The sequence below is a fragment of the Sinohyriopsis cumingii genome, chromosome 9 (assembly GCF_028554795.1).
Source record: "Sinohyriopsis cumingii isolate HCF-2022 chromosome 9, ASM2855479v2, whole genome shotgun sequence".
Lineage (NCBI taxonomy): Eukaryota > Metazoa > Mollusca > Bivalvia > Unionida > Unionidae > Sinohyriopsis > Sinohyriopsis cumingii.
In genome coordinates this window covers 123,778,899-123,806,111 of record NC_142969.1, presented here as the reverse complement: position 1 = coordinate 123,806,111, position 27,213 = coordinate 123,778,899, and the positions used below count along the sequence as shown (strand labels likewise).

General features: G+C 36.5%; 1 protein-coding gene across 1 annotated transcript in view; it reads left to right on the top strand.

The window, feature by feature from the left end:
* The first annotated feature begins 14,441 nt into the window (after window positions 1-14,441).
* Window positions 14,442-27,213, top strand: part of LOC149792836 (uncharacterized) — a 32,095-nt gene continuing 19,323 nt past the window's right edge. The window contains exon 1 of the mRNA XM_089971297.1: window positions 14,442-15,985. Within this exon, the coding sequence (XP_089827423.1) occupies window positions 14,535-15,509 (975 nt within the window). The 5' untranslated portion in view covers window positions 14,442-14,534 and the 3' untranslated portion in view covers window positions 15,510-15,985. The remainder of the gene's footprint in view (window positions 15,986-27,213) is intronic.

Here is a 27,213-nt window from a genome sequence, read left to right as displayed (position 1 = left end):
CCATCGCGTATTGATAACCAAATAACCGCTCAGCTAATGTTTTGTTGAATCTCTCCACAATTGCCTGGTCATTGTGAATATTAACCTTGCCTCGTCTTATCTTTGTATTTTTTTGTTTCATTAATGAGGTCACCGCGCCGAGGAATTCCCGTCCAGGATCAACTTGAAGCAAAATCGGATATGTTAGTGGTCCTCGCTGATATATTTTTCCAAATGCATCAGCTACCTCAGCGGATGTTTTCTTGGTTAATGGCTCAGCTTCTTTGTATCTTCTAGCGATATCTACTACGGTTAGGACGTATTTGTAGATTTTACCGTCAACAGTATCGTGTGGCAGAAACCTTATATCAGCCTGATGAACCTCATTTGGCACACTAACATCAAAATGCGCATGTTCGATTCGTTTTGGTGCTAGTAGATAAATTTGCAATATAGCCTGTTTAGGTAACCAAGCAGCAGCCGTTGACGGTTTTACTCGAGCAGCCTTTGCAAGTTTCTTGATAGCTGGTTTACCCCGCCAAAATCCAGCAGGAGAATAATAAATCGCTTCCATATTAATTACTGGCACCAAAAACTAATTTGCCCTTCATCGCGTTTTTAATTAACCATGAATCTAATCTCTCCCTGATAGATTTATTTTTTTATAGAATTTATTGCGTGAATTAAATTTATATCAGCAAGATGTCGTTGTTGAATATTTTTATTTCGATATGCTATGTCATGAACTAAACATTCTTGATCAATCGCATTAATCGGTTCTCACCTGAATTAGGTTGATCCTGATTATTTAATCTGATGTCGAGTCGGGTGCCTGGTCCGCATTAGCTGTATCCTGGTAGGTGTTTTTCTCCTGAGTATTTAGCCCAAGGGAATCCTGGTAACGATGATAACTTTGAGGTGATGTCACCTCGGTGGAATCATTTTTTTTGTTGATGAGGTAAATCTAAACTTTTTTGTGCCGCATTTTTCACATTTACCGGTGACTGCTGATCTCTTGTTGCGAGTAACAACCGTAGTTAGCTCTACCGTTGGTGTGCGTGTTTTACATCTGACACAATATAAATCCATAATATTTATTATACCATGAATGTAATTGATTTTTCAGCTACAAAAAAATCCATTCCTGTCAAGCATCATGCTGCATTGCCCAATTCAATTAGAATGATAATAATAGGTCCATCTGGTAGTGGAAAAACTCAATTATTGTTGAATCTGATAATGAGATGGCTAAAATGGGATAAATTGTATTTGGTTGCACCATCTGTGGATGATCAACGTTGCTATCAGGTATTGAAAGAATGTAATGACAACGCAGCGTTGCTAAATGACGGTAACGGTATTATTGATTTTATAACAGATATTGAAGAAGCTCCTTCAGTTGATGATCTGGATGGATCGATTAATAATTTAGTTGTCTACGACGACGTGATGTTGGATAAACAAACTAATCCAGCCAGAATATTTCCCGTGGTAGACACAAAAATACAGATGTCATTTATGTAACTCAGAGATATACTCAGATACCTAAAGTGATCAGAGATAATTGTAATGTTTTGGTTATTTTTAACGGCGTTGATGCTCATACATAGAAATATTCATCAGACTTGGTGCGGTGGCGACATGGATATAAATAAATTCAAAAATTTCTTCTCACGAGCTCAAGCTACACCTCATGGATTTGTGACGGTAAATCTATGTGATCCCAGGTCAAGATATCGGATAGGTTTAGATAAAATCTTTTAGCGCTGATTGGTATAATTCTATGCAATTAGACAATAGCAGCAGGGAGGGCTCTACCTATGGTCGGTCGTATGGCAATAAACAAAAAAAATTAAAATTAACGTAGAATACTTTATTTTCAGCTAAATTCTTCAGACTAAGGTTTTATTGATGGAACAGGGTTCAATAACGAATAAAATTCTGCAGGAAGCCTTTATTCGGTAAATAAAACCTTTCTACGAGAGAGTTTTCTGTGAAAGGTTTATTCTTTGTCGGGAACCCTAGGTCTGTCTGCCCTCCCTGCTGCTGATATAAATATATCTTAGGATCAAAGCTTTAAAGTATTTTTTATTCACTACGATTGTGATTGTGATGTCAATGGGTGATAAAATTGTTGATAATATATCATTGTGCGAATGTTTTCAGGTAGTTACTGGCAAAGATAAGATGAACGCCCCATTATCAGTGATATGCAAACATCACATCTTTGGATATGATTCAATTCCACTGATGCGTATTAGATGGACTGATACGCATCCTGCATTGTTTGCATGGTAATTGCATATAACATATTATGATCATGTTTAAATTAACCGGCTTAACCTTATTCATAAATGACATTTTCCCTATAAACGCAGCTTTTGTATAAACATGATTCTTGAAGGATTTTATAAAATATCCTGTTTTGTAATAAAGGCCACCTGTACTGAGATTGTATAAAAGCAAATCCATTCGTTCTTATTTGGTGAATCACATCTTTAGCATTTGTACAACAAATGTATTTTCGATGGACCTTAGGTCATGATATCGTATTACTAGTTTCTGCATCAGTTCCTTCCAGATAAGTATCTAAAGCAAACGGTGAAGGATCTAAGTCGCAAATATTTGATAAACATCTACTGTATACACTCGCTTACAATTCGAATCAACAGCAAACATAAAATGACCCTGATCTACAAACGCATAATATTGCTGCAGTTCATGTCCATGTTGTTTGCTGTACTGATTACCTCTAACAAACTAAAGAGACCCAGCTCTACAAGGGCACATTATCTTTGTCAATGCAGTTTACATTTGAGCTCGACTCATCGGTGAGTATGTACAGTTGGTTGGATCTTGATATATCGATTAGGGTAAATGTGGCTGGGTTGCCAAGGCACTCTCTGGACGTGTTTTTTGACTAAGGTGGCGCTATACAGTTTCGCATTTTGCATAGGTTAGGATTTTAAAGAAAAAGAATGTCCCCGGCTTTCCTCACTGGTTATACTGGCTATTTAAAAAAAGACCTTGTATATCTTAGGTATAATGCAAAGAACCTTTAATTCCCTTTATTTTGGTGTATGATTGATGGGTGTGCTATGGATTATAGAGTATACAGCTTGGCCTTACTTCAAATGCGCACCTTTCAAAAAAGTGCTAGCTCTACTTGGTCATTTTCACTTCCTGAACTTCAGAGGTAAATTGTATAAAAAAGAGCCGATAACTTTTTTTACATTTTATATATTTGGTAATTCATTCATTGCACTTTCAGAAGCTGGTATTGTCTGGTCTGGCAAAATTCATTTTCCCTATTTTAATAGCTGCTATGTATAGTGTACTTTAGACTAATTCAGACTGATTTTTTAACACAAGGGAGCAGTCATTTTAGTTAGCAGTGTGCTTAAATCATGTAAAATTTCCAAAAGTACAATATCCAAAAGAAATATCATCCACATTACATTAATGTATCATAGAGGTATGCAAACATTCTCTCCACTGTGCATGTTTTAAATGCGAACTACTTCACCTTACATACGTCACTCTCTCAAAAGTACATTTTATCTGGTGAGCGCCACCTAAATATGAGATTAAATCTGTACTTGAGTTGCATAAGAGAAAAACCATTTGCACAAACAAGAAGCAGAGAATTTACACCAGCATCGAGCAGCGAGTTTATACAAATATCAAGCATAACATTTGCACCAGCAGTAAACAAGATATCAATTTGCAAACACTAAAGGAAAATATGCCTTTGCAACACAAATCTACATATAAATGTAAAATTTACAACAAGGTTACTGACGATATTCAACACAGGTTGACATAGACGACAAAGCTACATGTTCAAAGCAAGTGAACATATACGACAATGATACTGTCGATATTCGGTACCCGTGAACATAGATAATACGGTTACTGACATTATTCAGCACAAGTTGACATAAACAACAGGTATACTGTCAATATTCAGCAAACGTGAACATAGACAACACGATTACTGGCGATATGTAGCTCACGTTGACATGGACGACACGATTACTGACAATATTCAGCACAAGTAGACATAGACAACAGGTTTACTGTCAATATTCAGCAAATGTGAACACAGACAACACAGTTACTGGCGATATGTAACACACGTCGACATGGACGACACGATTACTGACAATATTCAGCACAAGTAGACATAGACAACAATGTTACATTACTCTTTTTCAGAGTATTTCAGGACCCACCCAAATAGACATCTAAAAATATATATAAATATAAGCAATTGTCGTACAAGATTAATTTGGTCTAATATCAAATCGGTCATAGAGATACCCAACAATGCATCTTGGTTTATATGTGTATGCAATATGATGCGTATAAAAAAAAATAAAAGCAGAAATATATATGACTACTGTCATCTTCTCATTTTAATAAAGCGTGGCAATCACGGTTCTAAAGAAACTAAGTTTGGGAGGATGTTGAAATTAAATCCATAAACAAGATACTATATGTATATTGAAGACTTTATGTCTTTATTTCGAAATAAAAAGGTATGCGTGTGTGTGTGTGTGTTGGCCACACATTTTCTTTATAAGACGCTCACATTAATACGCATCCGTGATCCATTTTTATCATATCACTATTAACAGGCCTAGAATAAAGTGGATACATACGCGGGATGATTCCGCATTCTGAATCCATTAGGTAAAGATTATGTGTGATTATGTGTGTGTAAATTTACATACATACTGATAAATACTCTAATTGAAAACAACAAAATCACACTCAGTTTTAATGACACAGTATGCAACACTTTGGGAAATGCTATCCTAATGTGAAAATTGTGATCCACGGGGTCGACTTTTCTATTGACACTAGTGCTTACTGAATGATTATTGTTATTAAAATTCTGGACGAAAACTGGGGTCGGAAGTCTGTATGATAAATATTGCTGTGACCTTTCAGTAGCATGCCTATAATTTAAATGTTCATGTCGTATAGAGAGAGCATTGAAAGTTAGGGTTTTGCATAGACTTTAAATAAATTATGCTTTAAAACATTGTGTACGGCAGGTAGGTTGCACACTAATACAAATGTACAGGGCAAACAACGAAGTCTACTTTTTTTTTTTTTTTTTTGCTTAGGCATGTCGAAACAAATATCCAATAGAGATGAGGTCATCTATTCAACTTTGATCTAGAATATTGATTTATTATTCTTAACTAACCCAGAAAATATGAATTTGAAAACGTAACGATTACAACAACGGCTTTTTCGACTCAAAATGTGCCCACGAATGATATGCATGTATCGAGGTCGTTAAACAAGCGTAATTTCATATGAATGATCTGTATTGTTAACGGATGTTGTTTCAATCGATTGAAAAGACGCTTGTTGAAGAATAATTCTATATACTTATTCATCTTAAAAGCATTTCTTCGTTGGATCCGACCACAAATATCTACATTGATACATATTAGCGACATATGTTTTCTGTAGATATTTTTCATAGTTCTATATTAAACATCGCGCCCAACGTCAGTGTTAAATGAGAACCATATTCGTGAAAAAGTAGTAAAATGTCTTCAAAAACAGCTTGACTCAGCTGGCAATATTATACTTTGTATTGGATGGTAAGTATCCTTTGATATAAAGTTCGATAAATATTGGAATTTAGATCTGTTAATAAATCTATGAAAATGTCATGGAAGTTGTTCGATTAGCAAAAGGGAATAGCTGTCTTGTGTAAATGTCTCTAATTTAAACCTTTGATACATGTATCCCTTTCAGGTCAAGGCCATCGTGGAAAACCCAATAGTGAAAACTTAGCAGTAAAGTGATTTCACATTAATCAATTAATTTTGTTTGCCACAGCCACAAACACTTCTTTCGCAAAAGGTCAATAGTTTAAAGCAATGGTTTGTTCGCTACATGTGCCTAAAATTCGATGCGAAACGAAGATGTTCGATGACCCTTCATCACCGTAAAACTGATTATTGTTTTTGATGTGTTTCTGTCATTCTAAAGTCCAGGCCATGTCAAGGCTGATACTGTCTGAAGAGATTACTCCAAGGAGCAGCATGATACAGTTGCTACAATTTTAAATTAACTTCAATTATACTTATAAGGAATATAACACTTTATTTTAAGACCAAAGCAGTATTGTGACTCCTAACAATTCTTGTTTTAACTCTCACTGTACATGACAATACCTGTGCAAAAACAAGAAGACTGTTTTACTCAGCGGAAAAACATTGATTTTTAAGTAATATTACTTTTTTCCAAGACTACGATCATTCCTTTCAATCCAAGTTATTATAAGCAGGGAATAAGTAACTCTGAGCTCTGATGCAGAATTACAAAAAGATAACAATATACTTTTCCACGTTTCTTTTATTCATTCTTATACCAGATAGTCTTTAAACTCTATCTAACCGAACTCGGATCCCCTCTGTTCAATATGTCGCTAGTGCGGATTTGATACCAAAGCCACACTAGATTGAAGAATCTCGATATAAACCATACACAAGGATTTATTCCTATATCAAACAAGAGAAAACATGTTAACATGAAATAGCTACATAGAAATATTCATTATATACATGAAATATGTCAGACAGTGTCTCCAAATGGGAACATAACTTAGAACACAAGTCACACGTTATGAACTCATCTCTCTCTCTCTCTCTCTCTTTAATGTGATAAATCTGAGACTGGTGTAAATATGACGAGTTCATATTACTGGTGACACGGTGAGTCACTTTCCATAATGTGCACCAAACCTTCCTATTCTTGAGAATACTTGCTGACGTTCTGGTAAATAATATATAATAACTGATAATGTATGCACGTAATCTTCACCGCCCCAGTGGTACAGTTGTTAAATTCAATTCGCTAGAGGACCGTAAATATTTCATTTGAAGTTGTCAGGTCGACCAGACAGTCTAGGTGTTGTGTGTAAATTAAATTTTATCTATTACCTCAAAAAAGCGGATGTATTCTTAGATTAAAGATGTGGCTCTGTTAACTGGGTATATCCAGAACCGTGTTTGCCTTTGAAAAAATGGGTCATATGGACTTTACCACTCATTCAAAGACGGTCCTTATGTGAGGGATCCAATCAAGTTTCTCTGTTTAAATTACCTATTGTACATATGTTCCTCCTTAAAAAGGCTATATCACGAAAAGATAATTGTCGCATATCTTTTCGATTGCTGTCATCCATGACAATCTTCAGACGCACATTAAAATCCCTTTATTTCGGTGCAGATAATAATTGCGTACTTTGATCAAAACTAGATAACGTAAGGTAAAAGGTAAAATTTCAAATAACATCTGTGTAGCGAAATGTTAAATAACCCAACGTCTTTACAAAAGTAGAATATATAAGAGCCTTAGTGAAACGGGCCATTAAACGCCAGGCTTCATAAATTAGTCTTATCAGGACACATCACACCAGATCATTTACACCTAAAAAATTTAAGTTCACCTTTCATAGGTGAATGTTGGTACTCAGTCACTTTCTGAGCTTTTAAACACATATTTAACATCGTATATAATATTAAAGTATAAATTTTTAATATCAACAAACGTTACTTCGCGCTTACTCTTAAAATGTATTTTATACTCAAAATACTACACTAAGCACCTTCGCTATGCTGATATTGAAGAAATTTATTGGAATTTCTGGGCAATTATTAGGAATAGAGAACCACTTGTTGTTTTTCACGTATGTTCCGTCTTCTCGTGAATATAAAAGTTAAAGTTGAATAAATTAAATCGTTGCTTGTTTCATTCTGTCTTGCCATAAGGTTAAACCTCCCGTACCAAATGATATAACTCAATATCACTGGTTGCTAATTCTCTACACGTAATTTGTACTTGTATATTTTGCTCACGCATCAGAATCAAGAGTTCATGGAAGATATAAGAACCCATCGACACTGAGGTTATATCATGTTCTGTGTTGACACGTCACCTTCTAAGGGGTCATATCGTCTCACTTGTTTAAGCAGGTCAGATTGGTTCAGAAATAGATCAGGTTCTTGCGAAGCCTGATCTAATGACAAGCCTGTAATTATTTTTCATTAAACATGCCGGTTGCGTGTCAGGAAGATGATTCTGACCATATTATTTAAGGAATGTTAACTATGTAACAGTGATGACGACTGAAACAGATCATGAAAGTGACCATCCTCTGCATATGCCCACAGTCAACAGAGATACACGTATAACACATGATAAGAGAGGGACAGATATACAGACAGACAGACAAGCAGACAAAAATAGAAACAGAGACAGATACACAGACAGGGAGACATGGGGCAGACAGAGAGAGACACATACAGGGAGATTGTGAGGAGCGATTGAGCTATCAATAAAACTACTTTTGTCTCTATTTTCTGTAGTTCTGGTTAGCTGATTTTCTTTCTATTTATTTTTCCTGCATTCATTGTTCTTTAAGGTTGATACTTTTATTTCTCTTCTTTTCTATTGTTTTATATGTTTATTAATTTAAAATGGAGACTCCATGAAATAGCTTATCACGTTGACATTACTGTATATTACCACTCATTTAAAATATAAATTACATTAAAATGACAAACCAAGACAGATGTTTACTGTCTATTTTTAAAAAAAAATATCAGCATGTAATGTATTACATACGACATGCACTTTTGAAGATACTACTACTACTACTACTAACACAAATAATAATAATAATAAAGGTAATCTGCGTCTTAAAATGAAGTTTATAAAAGATTCGATGAAGTACGGTCTTGTGTAGTGTTATATCTGAACACGTTTTGGTCCGATTTCACAGCTATGCGAATTGATCTAAAATGGATTCTGTTGAAATTAAACTAAACCTGCCTCCATCATAGTACAATCTCATTGCTTGTTACAGGAAAAAAGAAAACATCAACTTTTTCGATTTATATATTTTATTTTCGTAACATTTCATATGCTTTAATTCCTATTCCCAGATTCATCAACCTTACATGTGTAGCAAAATTAACAACTAATGTGAGAGTTGTCCTTGAAGATTAGCGTCCGAAAAAAAGTTTTTTTTTTTTTTTTTTTTCGCAAACAAAACGCATAAAATGAGCCAAACGCAAAATGACTTTTAGATTGATAGCTTTTATATATTTTCTGTGAACCTTTATCGGTCAATCCTCAAAATCCAGACTTCTCGTTAGTGGGTATACTTAAATGTTTTCCGCTTAATGATATGCATCATTGGGTACGAACTATAATATATTTAAACAAATATCTTCAGCAGAAACGAGTACGTCAAGAAAGAATATCTTTAGAGGCTTTGAAATATCTCCATTTTGGGAACGTTATTGGACAGGGTAAAGCCAGGCTATATGAATGTCATCATTAAAACTACATTAAGCGTACGATGATGAAAATGTGAAAATATAAGAGCAACTTGGTATGTGTCAGTAATTAACAGTTAGTTGTATCCCGCGCAATACTCTAATGCCCCATTCACTGGCTGGGCTGATTCAAAATACTTTAAAATTGACGGTCAAGTCAAAGGTTTATGTTTTTGCGGACCATGTGTCAGACGGATTCAGTAGATTTGTGGAATATTCAAGAAATGGAAGACCTGGTTTATTTAGTAGATGGTATTGTCTACGCATGCTTAATAACATAATGTGAATGGTTGAAAATTAGCTCTTAAAGGTCCGTCAGATAATTATTAGCAAATGCCTAACAGTAATCACAACAGAATTGATATGAGCTATCGAATTGAGATAATTTAACCAAAAGTAACATTAAGTTGTATAAACAAAGAAAAATAAAGTTAATAATTAATAAATCTGGCCAGGATCAACACTGTCAAACAGTTATCCATATAAAATGATCCAACGTATTTAATGATTTCTCATGCAAAGCAAAACTTTCTTCGCATTATGTTTTCAAAAATAGTGTTTACTTATTGATGACTGTTTTAGTCATCAATAAGTAAGCACTATTTTTGAAAATATAATGCGAAGAAAGTTTAATTTGCATGAGAAATCATTAAATACGTTGGATCAATTTATATTAACATACAATACTTTAAACAAATTTATTAAACTATAGTTCATCTTATGAGGTCCACACAATTAAGAGAATATAGACCCATGATATTAACACGTGATATTGCATGCAACCAAATCATAACTTTAACACGACCCCACCTTTCATGTCATAATATACATGTTTTATTTTCTGAATTAGTATATAGTAAATACACAGAATAATGATAAATTCTACATAAATTTAATAATGGCATTGACACATCCAGATCAGTATATGTACAATAATAACATTATAACAAAAACATTAATATGGCACAAACATGCACGCACACACACTCACACTCACACGCACACACACTCACACGCACACACTGCTTGAAAGTAAGATTCGTAAAAGATATTTTATCTTTATGCAAAGGTAAACACCAACAGTTTTTTTAAGTAATCATTTACTTTATTTTGCTTATTACTAGGTCCATAAGGTTGTTAGAATCTAAATGTATGATTTTTTATTAAATTAAATTATAAAATTGTCAGGACACAAGTTTCATATTTATATATATATATATATATATATATATATATATATATATATATATATATATATATATATATGTGTGTGTGTGTGTGTGTGTGTGTGTGTGTGTTATTTAGTAAGTATGGTTCATAGTGCAAAATACAGAATAAAGTTGAATTCTAAATAACATAGGTATTGCCATAATCAGACTTACATATAAAGATAAGCAAATGTTACTGCATGAGACCCAACTTCATGACTGTTGCCAGTGTCAGTAATTGTTTTTTTGCTTCTCAACAAAATAAACTATTTAAATTTTGAACAAAATTAAATGAGCAGCTACAAAAATATTTCAATACTAAATTGCCGATGCAAGATTAAAAATGTCTTACGTCATTTCATTTCATTACATATAATAAGTCGTGAATGATGCTTACAATAGGGCTTTTGTTTCCTTAAATGCTTATTAGAACTGGTCAACGTACCTGGGAAATAATGAAAAATATCATATTTTGAAAAAATATAAATGAGTAGTTAAGGAGTGAGGGTTTTGCTTTATTTTATTTTTTTGGTGTCCCATTTTGGGCCCTGCCTTCTCTCATAGCCTCTACACTTCATAACTTCATTCGCCTATAAACTACAAGTGCATACTTAGCAATTGTAACTTTCGACACACGTGATCCAGTTATGGGGGTAGTATGTTCGATTCATATCAGTGCCCCAAGGGATTTCAAAAAAAAGGGCAAAACACCAGTTTGATGCTACTCCAGAATGTGGTGTTACTCGGTGTTACTTTTTCTGGTCACGTGAGTGGAAATTAAAATCGATGGGTCGCTTATAGGCTCAGTAAATCATGGAGTAATGGGGAAAAGCTATAACGGGTGTCAGGAACACAAAGGGGACAAAAAAGGCAAACCACCCAATTTCATAATACTTAATGTTTAATTAAATCTCGAATGAAACATAATGTTTCATATGGTCAATCTTTAATAAAATTAATGTAGCATAATTTGAGAAAAGCACAACCCTTTGCGATAGGAAACAACCAAGAACGCTCGAGTTCTCGCCAGTGGATGGTGCTCTTGAAATGTTCATGATTTAAACATACCTATAACTCTGTAAATCATCTGTCTTATGATTGAACTAACTATTTATTCAATGTTGTTCAATACATAATCAAAATAGAATATGTATTACGCATTTTAATTTAATGCCTCGCACAACCCACACCCGATCTACGTTTGTCAGATCGTTAACGTGTCTCTGAAAGGCAAGCATAAGTGAAATAAATTTTCATCCAACTCTAAATTATTTTTAACAATAGCACCAAATGTTTTTTACTTAATCTAAACTTGATAAACCTGATAAATCATCATTATGTCATTGTGAAGAGCACTTGAAATTTCATCATAATATTTACATTAGTGTACACAATATAGATCAATGACGGTACAGTTGATATTACTAAAAACAATGAATATACTGTATACATTCAATTTGATGCTTGTCTGCTTAGAATAAACATTATTTTGTTTCGAATTAAATCCTCTGTGTTTTTATTTAAATACACCACATTAGTATGCATATACCGTTATTTATATGACGATTTATATTCACATAATAAAGTGTGGCAAAACATTTTGCGATATTAGGTAGAGATTTCAGGTTAAACGTGTTTTTGTGAGTCCTTAATGTAAACCCTTTTGCATGCATCATATAAATATTTCCTAAGATTCCGATTCGTGAATGTTCTAACAAATTGTTGCCCTAATACAGCTCTTGTAGAAGAGTGAAACGCTTTGTCATTGCATTAGGAATTCGTTTGTCCTAACTGGCAGCATAATTAGCAAATAAGTATGGCTACAAGCACACTTGGTTTATCAAACAAATCCAACTTCCTACTTTGTAGATAATCTCAGATATACCTATTTGAATGAGTGGATACGATATTTCACAAGACGATTCAACTTTGTCTGCTTCTCAAATAATTATAGGGATGGCAGCAATCTTTGTATATAAAACATGTCGGGCAGTGCAGTCACATGACTGACGTCTGTTATTTGACTTTGAAGGAATGTTCAGTAATGTACATGATGATCTAATAAAGCGGTATTGCTCTGAAAAGACAATTGATTTTATCTGCATGTTGAGCAGCTAACTGGTCTGTCCTCTAGAAGTGGACAATATATCAATATGGTGGCATAAGTGATCAACTAAGGACGAATCGAAAATTCAGATTTTTTTTAGAGGTAAACTGATTTTCGCATGACACGCATTCTGCATCCATTGTGACAGTACCACTGGTCTGGTGGCAGGAGAACTAACAATAACATGGCAAACGGATTCAAATGCACATTCTGCTTACCGTCACTATTAAGCGGAACCGACGGTAACATCTCCGAAACAAAACGTAGCGACATAGATTAATATGAAAGAAAAATGTCCAGATACCTATGTTTCGTTCAAGATACTTATCGTCCTTTTAACCGATTTCGACGTTCCATGCTTGCATTGCAGTCAACTGAAACATATGCCAATTGAAATTGAAAGCACGTCCATTTGCTGGTGTGAGAATTTTAGTTTACGTGAAGAAAAAAAAAACGATAGAGTAAGTAAGGTCTGACTAAAATAGTATAACTAATTTGTAGAAAAGCTACCATATGGGCTGCCCAGTGTTTGAGATATTTCTGAAAATTTGACTATCAGGCAGTGTCGTACTAAAGGAAACTGGCGCCCGGGGCGACGATGAAGTACAAAAGGTGTTTTGGCGCCTCAAAACACCTAGCGCACTGGCCAACTGCCCTTTTTATGCCCCCCCCCCCCCCCAGTTTGTACACTACTAACATCAGGTTCGATGTCCTACATTGTAGGACTAAAACCAATGTATGTAGTCACACAATATTAGCCATAGCTTCAAATTCCGATTAGTTTACCCATAATTAAAATATATCTAATTAAAATATATCAAGTTGATAAAATAGCAAATGTTTCAGATTTATTTAACAAAACAGGATTAAATTAAACTTCGTCTTGTGGGGCAAATGTATACGAATTTATTCTGAGTTGGGAATTCTTAATTTCCTGGTGTCGCTAATTAACGCTCATCTTTAAGTCCTTTCGTTCATAGGAGTCTCAATTTATTCATTTTGAACAAAGTTATCATATACGTGCAGATTGTATTATTTTTGTATGGAAACTTTTTTCAGTATGAATAAACAGACTCCTAATGATCTTTTGCGCCTTGGAAAACATATAATGACATCTTCAGTTCGCGCCTAATGTGTTTGGTATAACAGTTTGCCACAGCGACATAATTTGGTGTAAATATATAATACTAGACGCAAGATTACAGACGGATACCCGTCAGTATTATTTTTAGAATGGTTGCTTTAACTGCCAATGGGTGTGTACGTATGTATGAAGTGCATATAGCCTAATGAAGGACTCACGGTACTAATTCCACTCCAATGGTAAACATATGGAAACACTGTCATATTCAAAACTCAATAACTTAAAATTTATGGGTGCTGATAATGACACCTACAATTTTTCGTGCACATCTAACCTTGGTGCAAGCTTATGTGTGGAGAACACCATATGACCCGCGGCAATTTGTTTACATACGTGTGCATGAAACACGTGTTATTGATTCTGCACCAAATGAATCAGGTGCTACTTTCAGTATTGAGTACTCCTGAGTCAAGCCTGTAAAAATGCTAAAATTGCATCAGTAGAAATTTGTCAATATTTTTTTTACATTACATATAGGATAAGCTCTCAAAAGATATTTTTCCTAAAATTTTAATTTTCATTATTAACCAATTATGGACCACCAAACCTGTAAATACTCTATTATTTCTTCACCCATTTCTAGACTGGTTCACAGTTCTTCAGTATAATTAGTACCGTGTGTCCTGAAGACTGCGGATCAATGCTTTTCACACTATGATGCTAACTGAAGTAGACAATACAAATGTGAACTGAATTGCAAAACATGTTTCATATGTTCTGAGATGGAAAACCAGATGATGCACGTTAGTGACAGACCATTCAAATGTGAACTTTGTGGGAAATTATTTCGACAGCAACATAACTTGTCTATACACTTGAGGGTACACACTGGAGACAAGCCATACAAATGTGAAATATGTGGGACATTATTTACCCAGAATTCTCACTTGTACATTCATAGGAGGATACACACAAAGGACAAGCCGTACAAATGTGAATTTTGTGGGAAATTATTTGCACAGAAATCTCACTTGGCCGCACACTTGAAGATACACACTAGTGACAAACGAAACAAACCATACAAATGTAACGTATGTGATAAACGGTTTACAGAGAAATCAGGAGTAAACAGTCACATGAAAATACATACTGGTGACACACCATTCGAGTGTAAAATTTGTGGTAAATCGTTTACCATGAACTCCTCTCTGACCATACATACTAGGATACATACCGATGATAAACCATACTCCTGTAAAGTATGTGGCAAAATGTTTCGCCAGAGCTCTGCCTTGTCTACACATATGTTGGTGCACACCGGTGACAAACCATACAAGTGTAAAATGTGCAGTAAATCATTTAGATTCAATACAAGATTGCAAAATCACATGAGGATGCATACTGGTGACAAACCATTCAAGTGTGAAATTTGTGGTAAATTGTTTGGCGTGAGATCCTATTTGACGTTACACACTAGGATACATACTAATAACAAATCACATGTTTGTAAAGTATGTGGCAGATCGTATAGCCAGGCCTCTTCTTTGTCAAATCATGTGATGAGACACAAAGGTGACAAACCGCACATATGTAAAATTTGTGGTAAAGCGTTTGCCATGGACAATATGTTACAGGACCACATGAATTTGCATTCTGGTGACAAACCATATATATGTGGAATATGTGGAAAAGCGTTTAGCCAGAGCTTTTATTTGTCATGTCACTTGAAGATACACACAGGTGACAAAATGATATAAATATGAATTTTATGGCCAGTTGTTTAACACCAGCTCAGTGTTGAAAAATCATGAATATACATACTGATGACAAACCATTCAAATGTGAACTGTATGTTTGTGTGTGATTTTGATTTTTAACGTAGCTTTAACAATTTTTCAGTCATATCACAAGAATATCTGCAGTGTAGCAGTTTATAGTGTCTAGCATTGGGTCGTCATGCCACAGACTTGTAGCATGATGTCCCACCCAGTGACATTATCCTGACACCAGGCCGACCAGTCCTAACACTAACCTCTTAATGCTGAGTGTCTAGCAAGGCAGCAGTTAGTGCCATTTTTGTAAGTCTTTGGTATGACTTGGCTGGGGTTTGAACCTATGACCTCCCACATTTGAGGCAGGCATTTCTAACGACTAGGCCACTCAAGCAGTCTATGAACTATATGGAAAATTGTTCCTAGCTCTAACATGAGAAGACACTACATAACAAGTATAGGTGAGAACTGGAAAGATACCATTTTTTTATTCATGTGTTATTTTTTTGAATAAATGTTTGGAAGGAAGTTGTTTTAGGGATTAGAAACTTTATGACACATTCTGGTGATAGTTACCATTAAATATATGAAATATGTAGCAACTGTTTACCAAGAACACAAATTTTGTTAAACATATGAAGATACATATCAATACAAGCATGAAATATGGTATTAAATAGTTTACCATAAACAGGGAGTTGACAGTGCACAGTGCACATGAAATATGCATGTAGGTTTAACCGTTACATGCCATGAAAATTGGTAATAAATGGGAAATTGTACAAAGAAGTGGAATGCTTCATTTGGTACAGTGAATAACTCAACATTATTTGCCTGGCAACTTCATGTATACTGATTACATTAAATACAAGGCATTTAACACTTCAGGACATTTTTAAAGGATACTGTACAACTCTATATTCAGCAGTTCAAGATATGGTCCTAAAATTGACTGACATTCAGAATGTGTTCAGTTTTTACCTCAGGTTAAGGAGGTATCACCCCCAACGCCCTGGATGATACAACTGTCATATATTAGCCATAAAACTAAGTCAGATAATATACCATATGTGGATCGTATTTCAAACACAGGTTTTGGCAGGCACTTAAGGGAAGGACATATGCAGTAAGTTCTATACTTGTTAGGGTTTGTTTTTTATGTGATAAGTCCATATACAATAAGTAATACTGGTACCTTTTAATAGGCTCTCAGAGTTCCATTGATCTACCGGTATATCCAGTCAAAAAATGAGAGGTGGTGAACCAGACTGTGTATGGCAGGCCAGGTGTACTTCATTGTGACATCATGCTTAATATTAAGATTGCTGCCATGTGCTATCAGTGTAAAGTATGTGGAAAATTATTTGGCATGTCACATTTTCACTGTGACGTCCCCCACCCATCCCATTTCATAATTTTGTTGTTGTTGTTGTTGTAGGGATTAACGCCATTTTTCAGCACACGATAGGCTATACATGGCGGCCAGTATTAATGGTGGAGGAAGAACCCGAGAATACCCCGGAAAGAACCACCGACCCTCGAGAAGTCATAATTTTGTAGCAACATGCCAAACTTACATAAAGAAAATGGGAGTAATAACAGTTAATCCTTGTGCTATAATAATCATAATAAAACTGTTTTTGGAGTATATGTGATTTTTATAGGACACCACAGTATCAGTAGAAACTTTATGAAATAGCCCAGAAAAGTATATTTTATAAATGAGTCTGCAGAATCTATTTCCCCTTTTTTTGAAAATGGACTTCTGATGTAAATGACACTGATGCCAACAAAAGTAAACATTAATAGGTAAAAATTCCATTTGACTGTTGAATGTACCATGATTAATTCGTCTTTTCTATACAGCCTACATTGTATTCCACCTTTCCTTATCGACAACTCGTAAGGTATTTAGCACTGTTTAGTAATTAACATTTGTATTTGGTTAGTTGCTTGCAATCAGTGGTCCATCACTGCAACTACTGGTAATTCTGGACATTTACTCCTGTATACCAGGCAAAATCTTAACATTCTCCACTAAAGCTAAGTAAATTATAGGTGTTACTTACAACTTTAGACGTGCAGTTTTTGTTTTTACTACCTTTCATGCCTACTCAGAAGATAAATGAAATTAAGAAATCCAATTTGATGTGTGGTAAATAATACAATCGACTTTACTGAAAACACGTTTCTGAGTAGAACTGTGTAACTTTCTATACTATGCCCAGAGAGATTTCAGCACAAAAGATCTATGTTAAGTTTTTAACTTCCAGAATGTTACAGCTCAATATTTCTAAGGGGGGAGGTAGCTTATCGGCTAGAGATACTTTTTGGGGTGATTTGCATGATTCTGTTGGTATTTATTCATTTATATTTATGATTTCCAAGTATTGCAATCTATCAGGTAGAGGTTATATGGAAAGAAAAGATGGCAAAAAATGTAGAATTCTCTAACAGTTCTGTATTAGGAGTCATTTGAGTTCCAAGTTGCAAGTTCATGAATATTGTTCAGATTTTTATGTCACTGATGAGGGTTGATAATTATTATTATTATTATTACTATTATTATTGTGTCAGTGTATTGAGTCAGAGTAATACAGTACCTTATTTCCTAGGGTAGAAGAATACACAACTGCCAATGATGTCAACTCACATGTGTTGGCGTATTCTTTGATGCTGAAGGTCTGTGCAGTTGAATTCAAATCGACCTAATAATAAAACAGGACAGATCCTGAAATTCATTAGTTTATATTTGTCACTGCTGAGGGTTGATACATATTATTTTTATTATTATTGTTTTCAATATTGTGTCAGAGTAATGCTGTACCTTTTTTCTCAGGGTATTAGAATACACAACCGTCAATGATGTTAACTTGCATCCATCAGCATATTCTTCATTAATGCAGGTCTGTGCAGTAGAATTTGAATTGTACCAATAATACAACAGGAGAGATCCTTGAATGCATTATTGATCAGCTTAGTAGTATGAATAGATTATATCCATGAAGTACAGTATTAAAGTATGAAGTTATAAATATGACTTTCTCCATTATTTTTGAGAGGGTTATGGCAGTTGGCTGAGGGTTGGGTATCTGAAAATATCACTAATACACAGTGGGCGATTGGTATACATGTATATGAATGAATATCAATGGAGCATGGGAAATAAACTGTCAGTGTGATGAACAGTAAAGTATAGAAAGTCTTAAAACTCTTGCCGCTGACATTTCCTTTGGTTTGATTTCTGCATCATTACCATGCATAATGAGATCATATCCTGCCTCCTTGCTAAATCTGCATAATTATGCAATGTTTTGTAAGTGTAAGTGGGAGGTCCATATTGTAAATAGATTTGTTTTAAATAGTCAAGATGAAACATGAGCAAGTTGACAAACTACAATGTATTTATTGAACTGCATTCATAACTAATATACATTACACTATTCATTGGAATTTGGACTGCATACATATCTTCTGCACATTACACTGTATTTATTGGACTGCATGCATACTGTCTACACATTACATTGTATTTATTGGACTGCATGCATACTGTCTACACATTACACTGTATTTATTGGACTGCATACATATCTTCTGCACATTACACTGTATTTATTGGACTGCATGCGTACTGTCTACACATTACACTGTATTTATTGGACTGCATGCATACTGTCTACACATTACACTATTTATTGGACTGCATGCATACTGTCTACACATTACACTATTGGACTGCATGCATACTGTCTGCACATTACATGGATTTTATTGGACTGCATGCATACTGTCTACACATTACACTGTATTTATTGCACTGAATGCATACTGTCTACACATTACACTGTATTTATTGGACTGCATGCATACTGTCTACACATTACACTATTTATTGGACTGCATGCATACTGTCTGCACATTACATGGATTTTATTGGACTGCATGCATACTGTCTACACATTACACTGTATTTATTGCACTGAATGCATACTGTCTACACATTACACTGTATTTATTGGACTGCATGCATACTGTCTACACATTACACTGTATTTATTGGACTGCATGCATACTGTCTACACATTACATGGATTTTATTGGACTGCATATGTTCGTTGCTAAAGACTGGCAGGTAGATGTTTCCGATATTAGGATTAGACAATCAGATATTTCAGGTGCTAAGGCCTGGCAGGTAAACTTGTCTTGTTCTAGATTCTGGTAAGAAGGTACTTCATATGGCTTTAATTTTTAGATTGTAAGGACTAACGAGCTTATGGCATGGTCCTGGGTCACGTTTTTGCCATGCATCAATATTTGTTATTTTGAACTTCTCAAAAACAGCTGTACCTAATGAAGCAAATTTCCTGGCAAGAATACCAATTAAGCTAACATCAATAGTGTCAATATGCCATGTAATATGACAACTGTTAAATTAGTAAAATCACCTATATAGTTTGGATTTTACATGACTGTTTATCAGTTGTTATGCATTTAGTGATGTTCTGGTTATAACCACTCAGTTCAGCTGTCTGATTTCCTTCGGGACCAATTTGCTGATTTACTTCTTGCTGTGCATGAACTTTTGGTTAAGGCGGTACTCTTAATTAACTACTCTAGCTTGTACCTTCAAGTGGAACAACAGTTCGGAGAGTTGTTGTTGTTGTTGTTGTTGTGGGGTTTAACGCCATTTTTCAGCACGCGATAGGCTATACATGGCGGCCAGTATTAATGGTGGAGGAAGAACCCGGGAAAACGCCGGAAAGAACCACCGACCCACGAGAAGCTACTGGCAAGCTTTCTCACATACCCACATTGGCTGAATCCTAGACTCGAACCGCCGCAGACAGAGGTGAGATGGCAGTGATCCGTAACGAAGAGCGCTTTAGACCACTCGGCCACTCGGGGCCCCCAGTTCGGAGAGTAGTTATTATTAAATTTTAAGAAACTTTTATTTTTTATGCCCGGAAACTCTATTTATAAACTTATTCAAATAAATCAGAGAGCTTGGTAACTAAATTGAAAGAGGTTTCTGATTTATTTGAAGACTTATTTAATTTATTTTTAGATTTCTGATCCAGTCCCAAAGGAGTGATTATCTATTTCGATTATATAACTCTTGAATTTTAATGCATGATCTCTTGTAGCAGCAGGGGGGGGGGGCGAATCCGACATTTTGTCCAATCGTTATTTTGCTTAATTAATACTTTCTGCACTCAGCGGATCCGGTGTCATCAGCGCCCGGTAAAAAAAAAACGACGACGGTCCATCCTACACAACGGTGACGTCATCTGGTTTAATACACTTTCTGCGCGTCGATCCCAGCGTCGTCAGCGTCCGGTAAACACAGCGACGACCGCGTCGATGTCATTTCCCCCCCCCCCCCCGCTGCTAAGAAGTTATTTACAATGATCTTACAAACAGAGTGATCACTAACTCCTCCTCTTGTAGATCAATTAGGTTATTTGACTGATCGGTAAGTCTAAAATTAATTCTCGTTAAAAACCGATTATGGCATCGCATATAGACCGGATTAATTGGGCTCTCAACGATTAAGAATCCGGGAGGGGCTGTTGGTGAAAATGAATAAAGGATATACCCCTGTTGAGCTTGATTTGATTGCTTGGTATCTACCTAGTAACTCCCTTCGATAACATCACACACTAGATTGATTGCTATCACCGATGCGATATTTACGTTGTATGGAGCAATATGCCTACCACCATCTCCGTTATCGTGTCTGAGAATAGTTGATGGACCGAGAAAATCATTAAGAGACTTTCTTAGTTCTGGCGCGTTGTATCCTGGAAACTTGAAATCGGGTAAATCGGCTTCTGTGATATTATACTCGGTTAGGAATTTTTGTTTATTATCATCGCTGTTAGCGGATATTTTAACGATTCGTTCATTGATATATTCCATGTCTGATATGAGTTGATTTAACACCTCAACGTGTTTTCGTGCTTTTGTTTTCCGTAGTTGTTCTAGTTGAAATTGGTAATCATGATTAATCTCGATAAAAGCACTAGCGATATCATTTAAATTAATTGTTAATATGGCGTGCGATTCAGGAGTTTCCTTATACTGAAAATACCACTGCATGGCATTCCTGTCTTGAAATATAAACCAACTGGGTAATAACGTGCTTTTTATAATAGACAAATCATCTTGATAACTGGTAATAATTTCATGATACGATTGCTCATTTGTGTGCAAGTCCGCGGGGATTTCATGAGGTGGATTCTCAGGCCAACCTAGTATGGTTCTTATTGAACTGTTATAAATATCAACCATATACCCCGGTGTGCTTATTTCAATCGTCGACGATAACGTCGGTTCATGGACCGTAATAGCGATTTTTGATTCTTTTCCTGTGATCGATTTTATCCAGCGTTGAAATTCTTTATTGATTTGTTCTACTTGGTATGACCCAGTTGGTATTGTAACCTCATTCCAGTCTGGGGTCCCATCGGGTTTATTTGTCCATGCAAAAACCAGCGAGTTATTGGGTTGTTGTCCGTTAAATGCTTCCGCTCGGATATTAGGCCAACTGTGATATATTCGCAATTTTGCCAGCGCTATTTCCTTCACTGGAATCGGAGAAGGGAAGTTTATACTGAATTCTGGCTTCGTTGATGTTATCGATATCATACTTGTTTGTACCGGAGTGGTGTTCTCCGCGATCCGTTGAAGTAATTGCAACCCTTCGGGGTTCAGCGACATTATTATTATTCGTCGTTTCTAGTGTTTAATTTCAACACCGAATATTAACAACCTGCTTGTTTTCAGGAGGATGTTTTAAGCCCATTGAAGTGGTTTCAGCGACGTGGTTTCCAGCTTCCAGTTGAAAATCCTCGATTTTTGACATCGCGGAGTCATACAACTGGACCATCGTGGAGAATTCAACATCGGATATAAACGAATTATCTATCGCCAACGAGATCAACCCGGATAATTTCGAGTACGCGTCGGATACTATTTGATGTTTTACTGTATACTCGTTGAGTTTTTTCTGAGAACACGATGATATCTTTCTAGTGATTGCGTTGGCGACTCCAGCAATTGTTGTCGCCGCGCAGATAGCGATTGGAACAGCGATCGGGGCCATCATGGTCACCGTGGATAAAATAACACCGGTACCGGCTACTATACCTGACACCGAGTACACGACCGCGTCGATGGTGGTTATTTTTCGACGGTATTTTTTTATTTTTACACGGTATTGTTCGGAAAGCGTTTTCAAATTCGTGGAGAATTCTTTTACGGTATTGAATCGATATTGATGTGACGTCGGTGATACCTCTGATTCAATTACCTTGGTGGTCATTTTTATTTTAAAAGAGCTAGTGTTTTTAATTACTTAGATCCGCTACAAATTCCACATACCATGTAATGTCTGCCCTGGTTAAAGTTCTATCAACGGCTTTAATTGTAAACGGTTCAGTTGCGTCCTTGTCTATAATTGTTGATATTGTATTGTTAAACCCGGATGAACTTGACGATGATATATTAAACTGCATCATTGAAACCAGTGTAAATCGATAAATACCCTTAACAGTTGCGGTGATATTTATTATATTCTGTGTAGGAGTCCAAGTTAATATTCCATGCCGAGTCGTGTATACTGTGTTGATGGTGTTCTCATGAGGGATTTTTATTTTTGTCACATCCAATAGTCTGTTGTTAATCGCTGCAACATCAGTTTTGATTGTTCCTATTTCCTGTATATGCACGTATAACCCCGCTTTGATCGTTTCAACATCAGTTTTGATTTTTTCTGTTTCCTGTCCATATGTCTATACATTCCCTTTGATCGATTCAACGTTAATTTTGATTGTTTCTATTTCCCATTTATGCGTGTCTATACTCATTTCGTTCGTTACAACATCAGTTTTGATTATTTCTATTTCCCGTTTATGCGCGTCTACACCCCTTTTGTTCGCTTCAACATTAGTTTTGATTATTTCTATTTCCCGTTTATGCGCGTCTACACCCCTTTTGTTCGCTTCAACATTAGTTTTGATTATTTCTATTTCCTGTGTCGCGTCTACACCCCTTTTGTTCGCTTCAACATCAGTTTTGATTATTTCTATTTCCCGTTTATGCGCGTCTACACTCCTTTTGTTCGCTTCAACATCAGTTTTGATTGTTTCTATTTCCTGTCTATACGCAGTGATATCATTTATAGTTATTGTAATTTCATCCGGTTTGGTATTTTTTTTACCAAAGAATTTATCAATGGTGTTATCAGCCCTGTTAAAATTTTTTCGTAACGTGTAAAATTGGCCCGACAGCGTTGTAAACTCCGAAATAGTACTTTTTATCCCCACAAGATTCGGTTCGGTTACCGTCGGGGTTCCAAAAAAACTAGCAGTAGTGAGTTGTATATCGGTGACAGACTTTTGTATCCCCTCGAACTGATTTGCTTGCGCGTCAAATTTATCATACAAATTTTTTAACGAATCCGACACGGATATATAATTGTCGCCCAGTTTATTTATTTTTCCATTTATCGTCAAGATGGATTCACCTGATTTAAGTCGTCCGTCATCGGTATACAACGCGATATTGTTCTCGGCGGCATCAGGCTGTCGTATTAAAACGTCATTCAGCGACACATTACTGGATTTCAGTTTACCCTGGCGGTCTTGAAATACAACTATTTCGCCCGGGTCAACACTGGTTAAATTTAACGTATCAGCGATTTCATCCTCGATTAGTTTTTTTATGTCATCGGTGGCGAGCGTTTACGTGGATTCTTTCAGCGCCGAAACCGGTCGTCCCCAGATATCAATCATTATTATTGTAAAAAAAAACTGTGTTTTTAATTAACCCGCCGGGCCTCTACGACCCCACTAGTGTATTCGTTTACAACCACATGAGGTGGTTTCCGCGATGATGAAATCGCCGCGAGTACGTTCAATACCTCACGGCCGCATATCGGTGGGTCACTTAATTGTTGTGTTGGCAGCGTGGAATAAAAAACCGGGGCTGAACACGCCCGGATATACCGCATGAACTCGTTTGGCGGGGCTAACCCGTATGAATCAAAATAGACGATCGCACGCGGTTCAATTGCGTATGCAACCCAATGAGTCCCCGCTCCGGAGGATTTATCGAGGTTAATTATACCGGTTTCAATATTCCTTGGTTTTGTCGGTAATTGATCCCTCATAAAAACACCTCTGAAGTTTTTTATCGCTAACGCGTTTGCGGCATCTATTAAATCAAAATTAGACATAGGAGTCATTAAACGGTTCCCGGTAGTCTTAGACCCTTCCCCGAGTACCATGAATACGGGGTTCCCGGTAGTCTTAGACCCTTTCCGGCTACGGGTCGTTTTTTTTTATAGCCTTTCCCGGTTGCCTTCTTCAATGCCATTCCCGCCGCGGTACCAACGGCTCCTAACGCCGCCGCCTTCGTCACTTCTGGGGCCGCCGCGGCAATCAACGCTAGAATCGCAGCTAACAACGGAAATATCCCACCGGTCTTTTCCATGTTTTTAATCGCTGCGGCTGAAAAATCTATTTGAACACCCTTTTTATTCTTCATCGCATCATTGAAATGTTTTATTTAACGCGCCGTCAACGATATCTTATGATTACCACCTGCCATCTGTGACGGCTTTAACGTTATTGTGGTTCCACATTGTTTAGCCGACTTTGATCGTAATTTCTTGACTTGACCATCGGTCAACTCTACACCGACAACATTATACGACATTTTTATTGTAAACGCGTTTATGTTTTCAATTACATGTTTTCCACTGGTGCATCAACGATTCTCATTCGTTCACCAACACCTTCCAACAGCATTGATTTATCGCTGAGAATGACAGCAACCGCTCTATAATTAACACCACCCGGGGCTATACGAGCTCGGAAGTGTATATCAACGACGGACTATCTCGTTAAATCAAGATGTTCCAACGAAAAGTAATAAATCGGATACAGGTTTTTAAAATCAAGTTGTGATATTTGCAAACCGGTGTCAACGTTTTGATCACGACCCATATATGACAGCAATCGATGGTACACACGTGCGACATGGTTGTCGCCGTAATTAAGCTGTATATCCTCGGATGGTTCCTGTTGTCCGTTTATTCTCAGCGAAACCTCCCTGACTCCTAATTGATCAAATATCATATGACTGCGTTCTTGATTACCCAATCGTTCCCTATTCTGTAGCGCTATAAATATATGACGCGGGGCTGAAACACCCTGTTTGGATGCCAGGTGCCATGTAAATGTATCGCCGACATTATCCTCTTTAGCATCAGTTGTTACCGCTAGCCAACTCAACAACGATTTCCCCCCCGTTCCATAAATGATAACAATCGTGCTTCCGTGGTAACTGATGGAGTTAACACCGGCATCCACAATGCTATTTTAGTTAAAACAACTTTACCGGCAGCGACACCAGCAGCACGCCATATTGCATTGTTATCATCACCCCTTCGCGTTAGAGCAATTGTATGTTTAGCCCCATAGATAACTTTTCTGACATTTCTGCAGAATCCGAATATGTGATGAAGTGGAATCGCGCATGAAAACTGTCGGCGTTGTCCTTGTAATGTTGCTACTCGTGTTGCAAACCCGAGATTAAAATCATCGTTAGTACTTTTTATAACAGTGAAATTAGCGAGTGGTTTTACTCTGCGGTCTGGGTTAGCTGCTTCAGCTTGATTATCAACTGCGGTATCTCCCACCGTCAGCACATTAATGTACTGAATATGATCAGCGTTATTAGTGGTATCCTTCGCGAACATCATAGATGGACCCGCCGATCTTGTATAATCATCTGAGTATCTCGCTAGCCCGATTATCGTTGTTGCAACATCACCCTCGCGTTCTATTGATTCAATTTCTCGTCCGTCAATAAGATATCTGGCACTCTCAAATAACGCCATGATACCGTTGTTGACAAAACCAACTCGAACACGAGGGTCATTTGCGTATGGTGCATCATCGGCAACATTTGTTACAAGTTCTCCCTCAATTTCGATAAACGCTTCACACGGCAAAAAGTATTTACTGGTATCTTGGACTTGAAGTTCAATTCGCGATCGTAGGTCGGCTTGTGGTGGTTGATAGGAATAAAATTGATAATCACGGACAGAATCATCCCTGCGCACTGGGGCGTCCATATCAAACGCGGGATCAGCGGTTTGCGCAAACATTTTATTATTTATCATGTTGATGTTTAATTCATCAACGTCGTTTTCGTCGTAGGCCACTTCCCGCTATCGCGTTCATGAGCGCATTGGTTGTTGCATCGGTGGATGGCTTTGCCAGAGCCGCCAACGACTCTAGTTTTTCTTCCACGGCGTTATTTATTACTTTACTGACATTTGCAGGCATCACTGTCGTTGATGGCATCACCGGTGGTTTCTGTTTTCTTTTTCTCACCAACGACATTAGTTTATCTCGTGCGGCAGAAAATGCCTTTCCGGCAACATCTCCAATAGCACTAATTCCCCTATCACGAATAACATCAATAGCCTTCATTCCTAATTGTTTAGCTAACGGCGCCACTTTTGGAGCCATTCTTGTAAATAACCCCGCAATGGTGCTACCGAGACCGTCTCCGTACCACTCGCGGTGTACAGGCAATCGTGAGTTTACCACGTAGACGCTGACTGGTTTATCATGGTTGTAGTGTATAATCATCTTTATTATAAAAAACACCA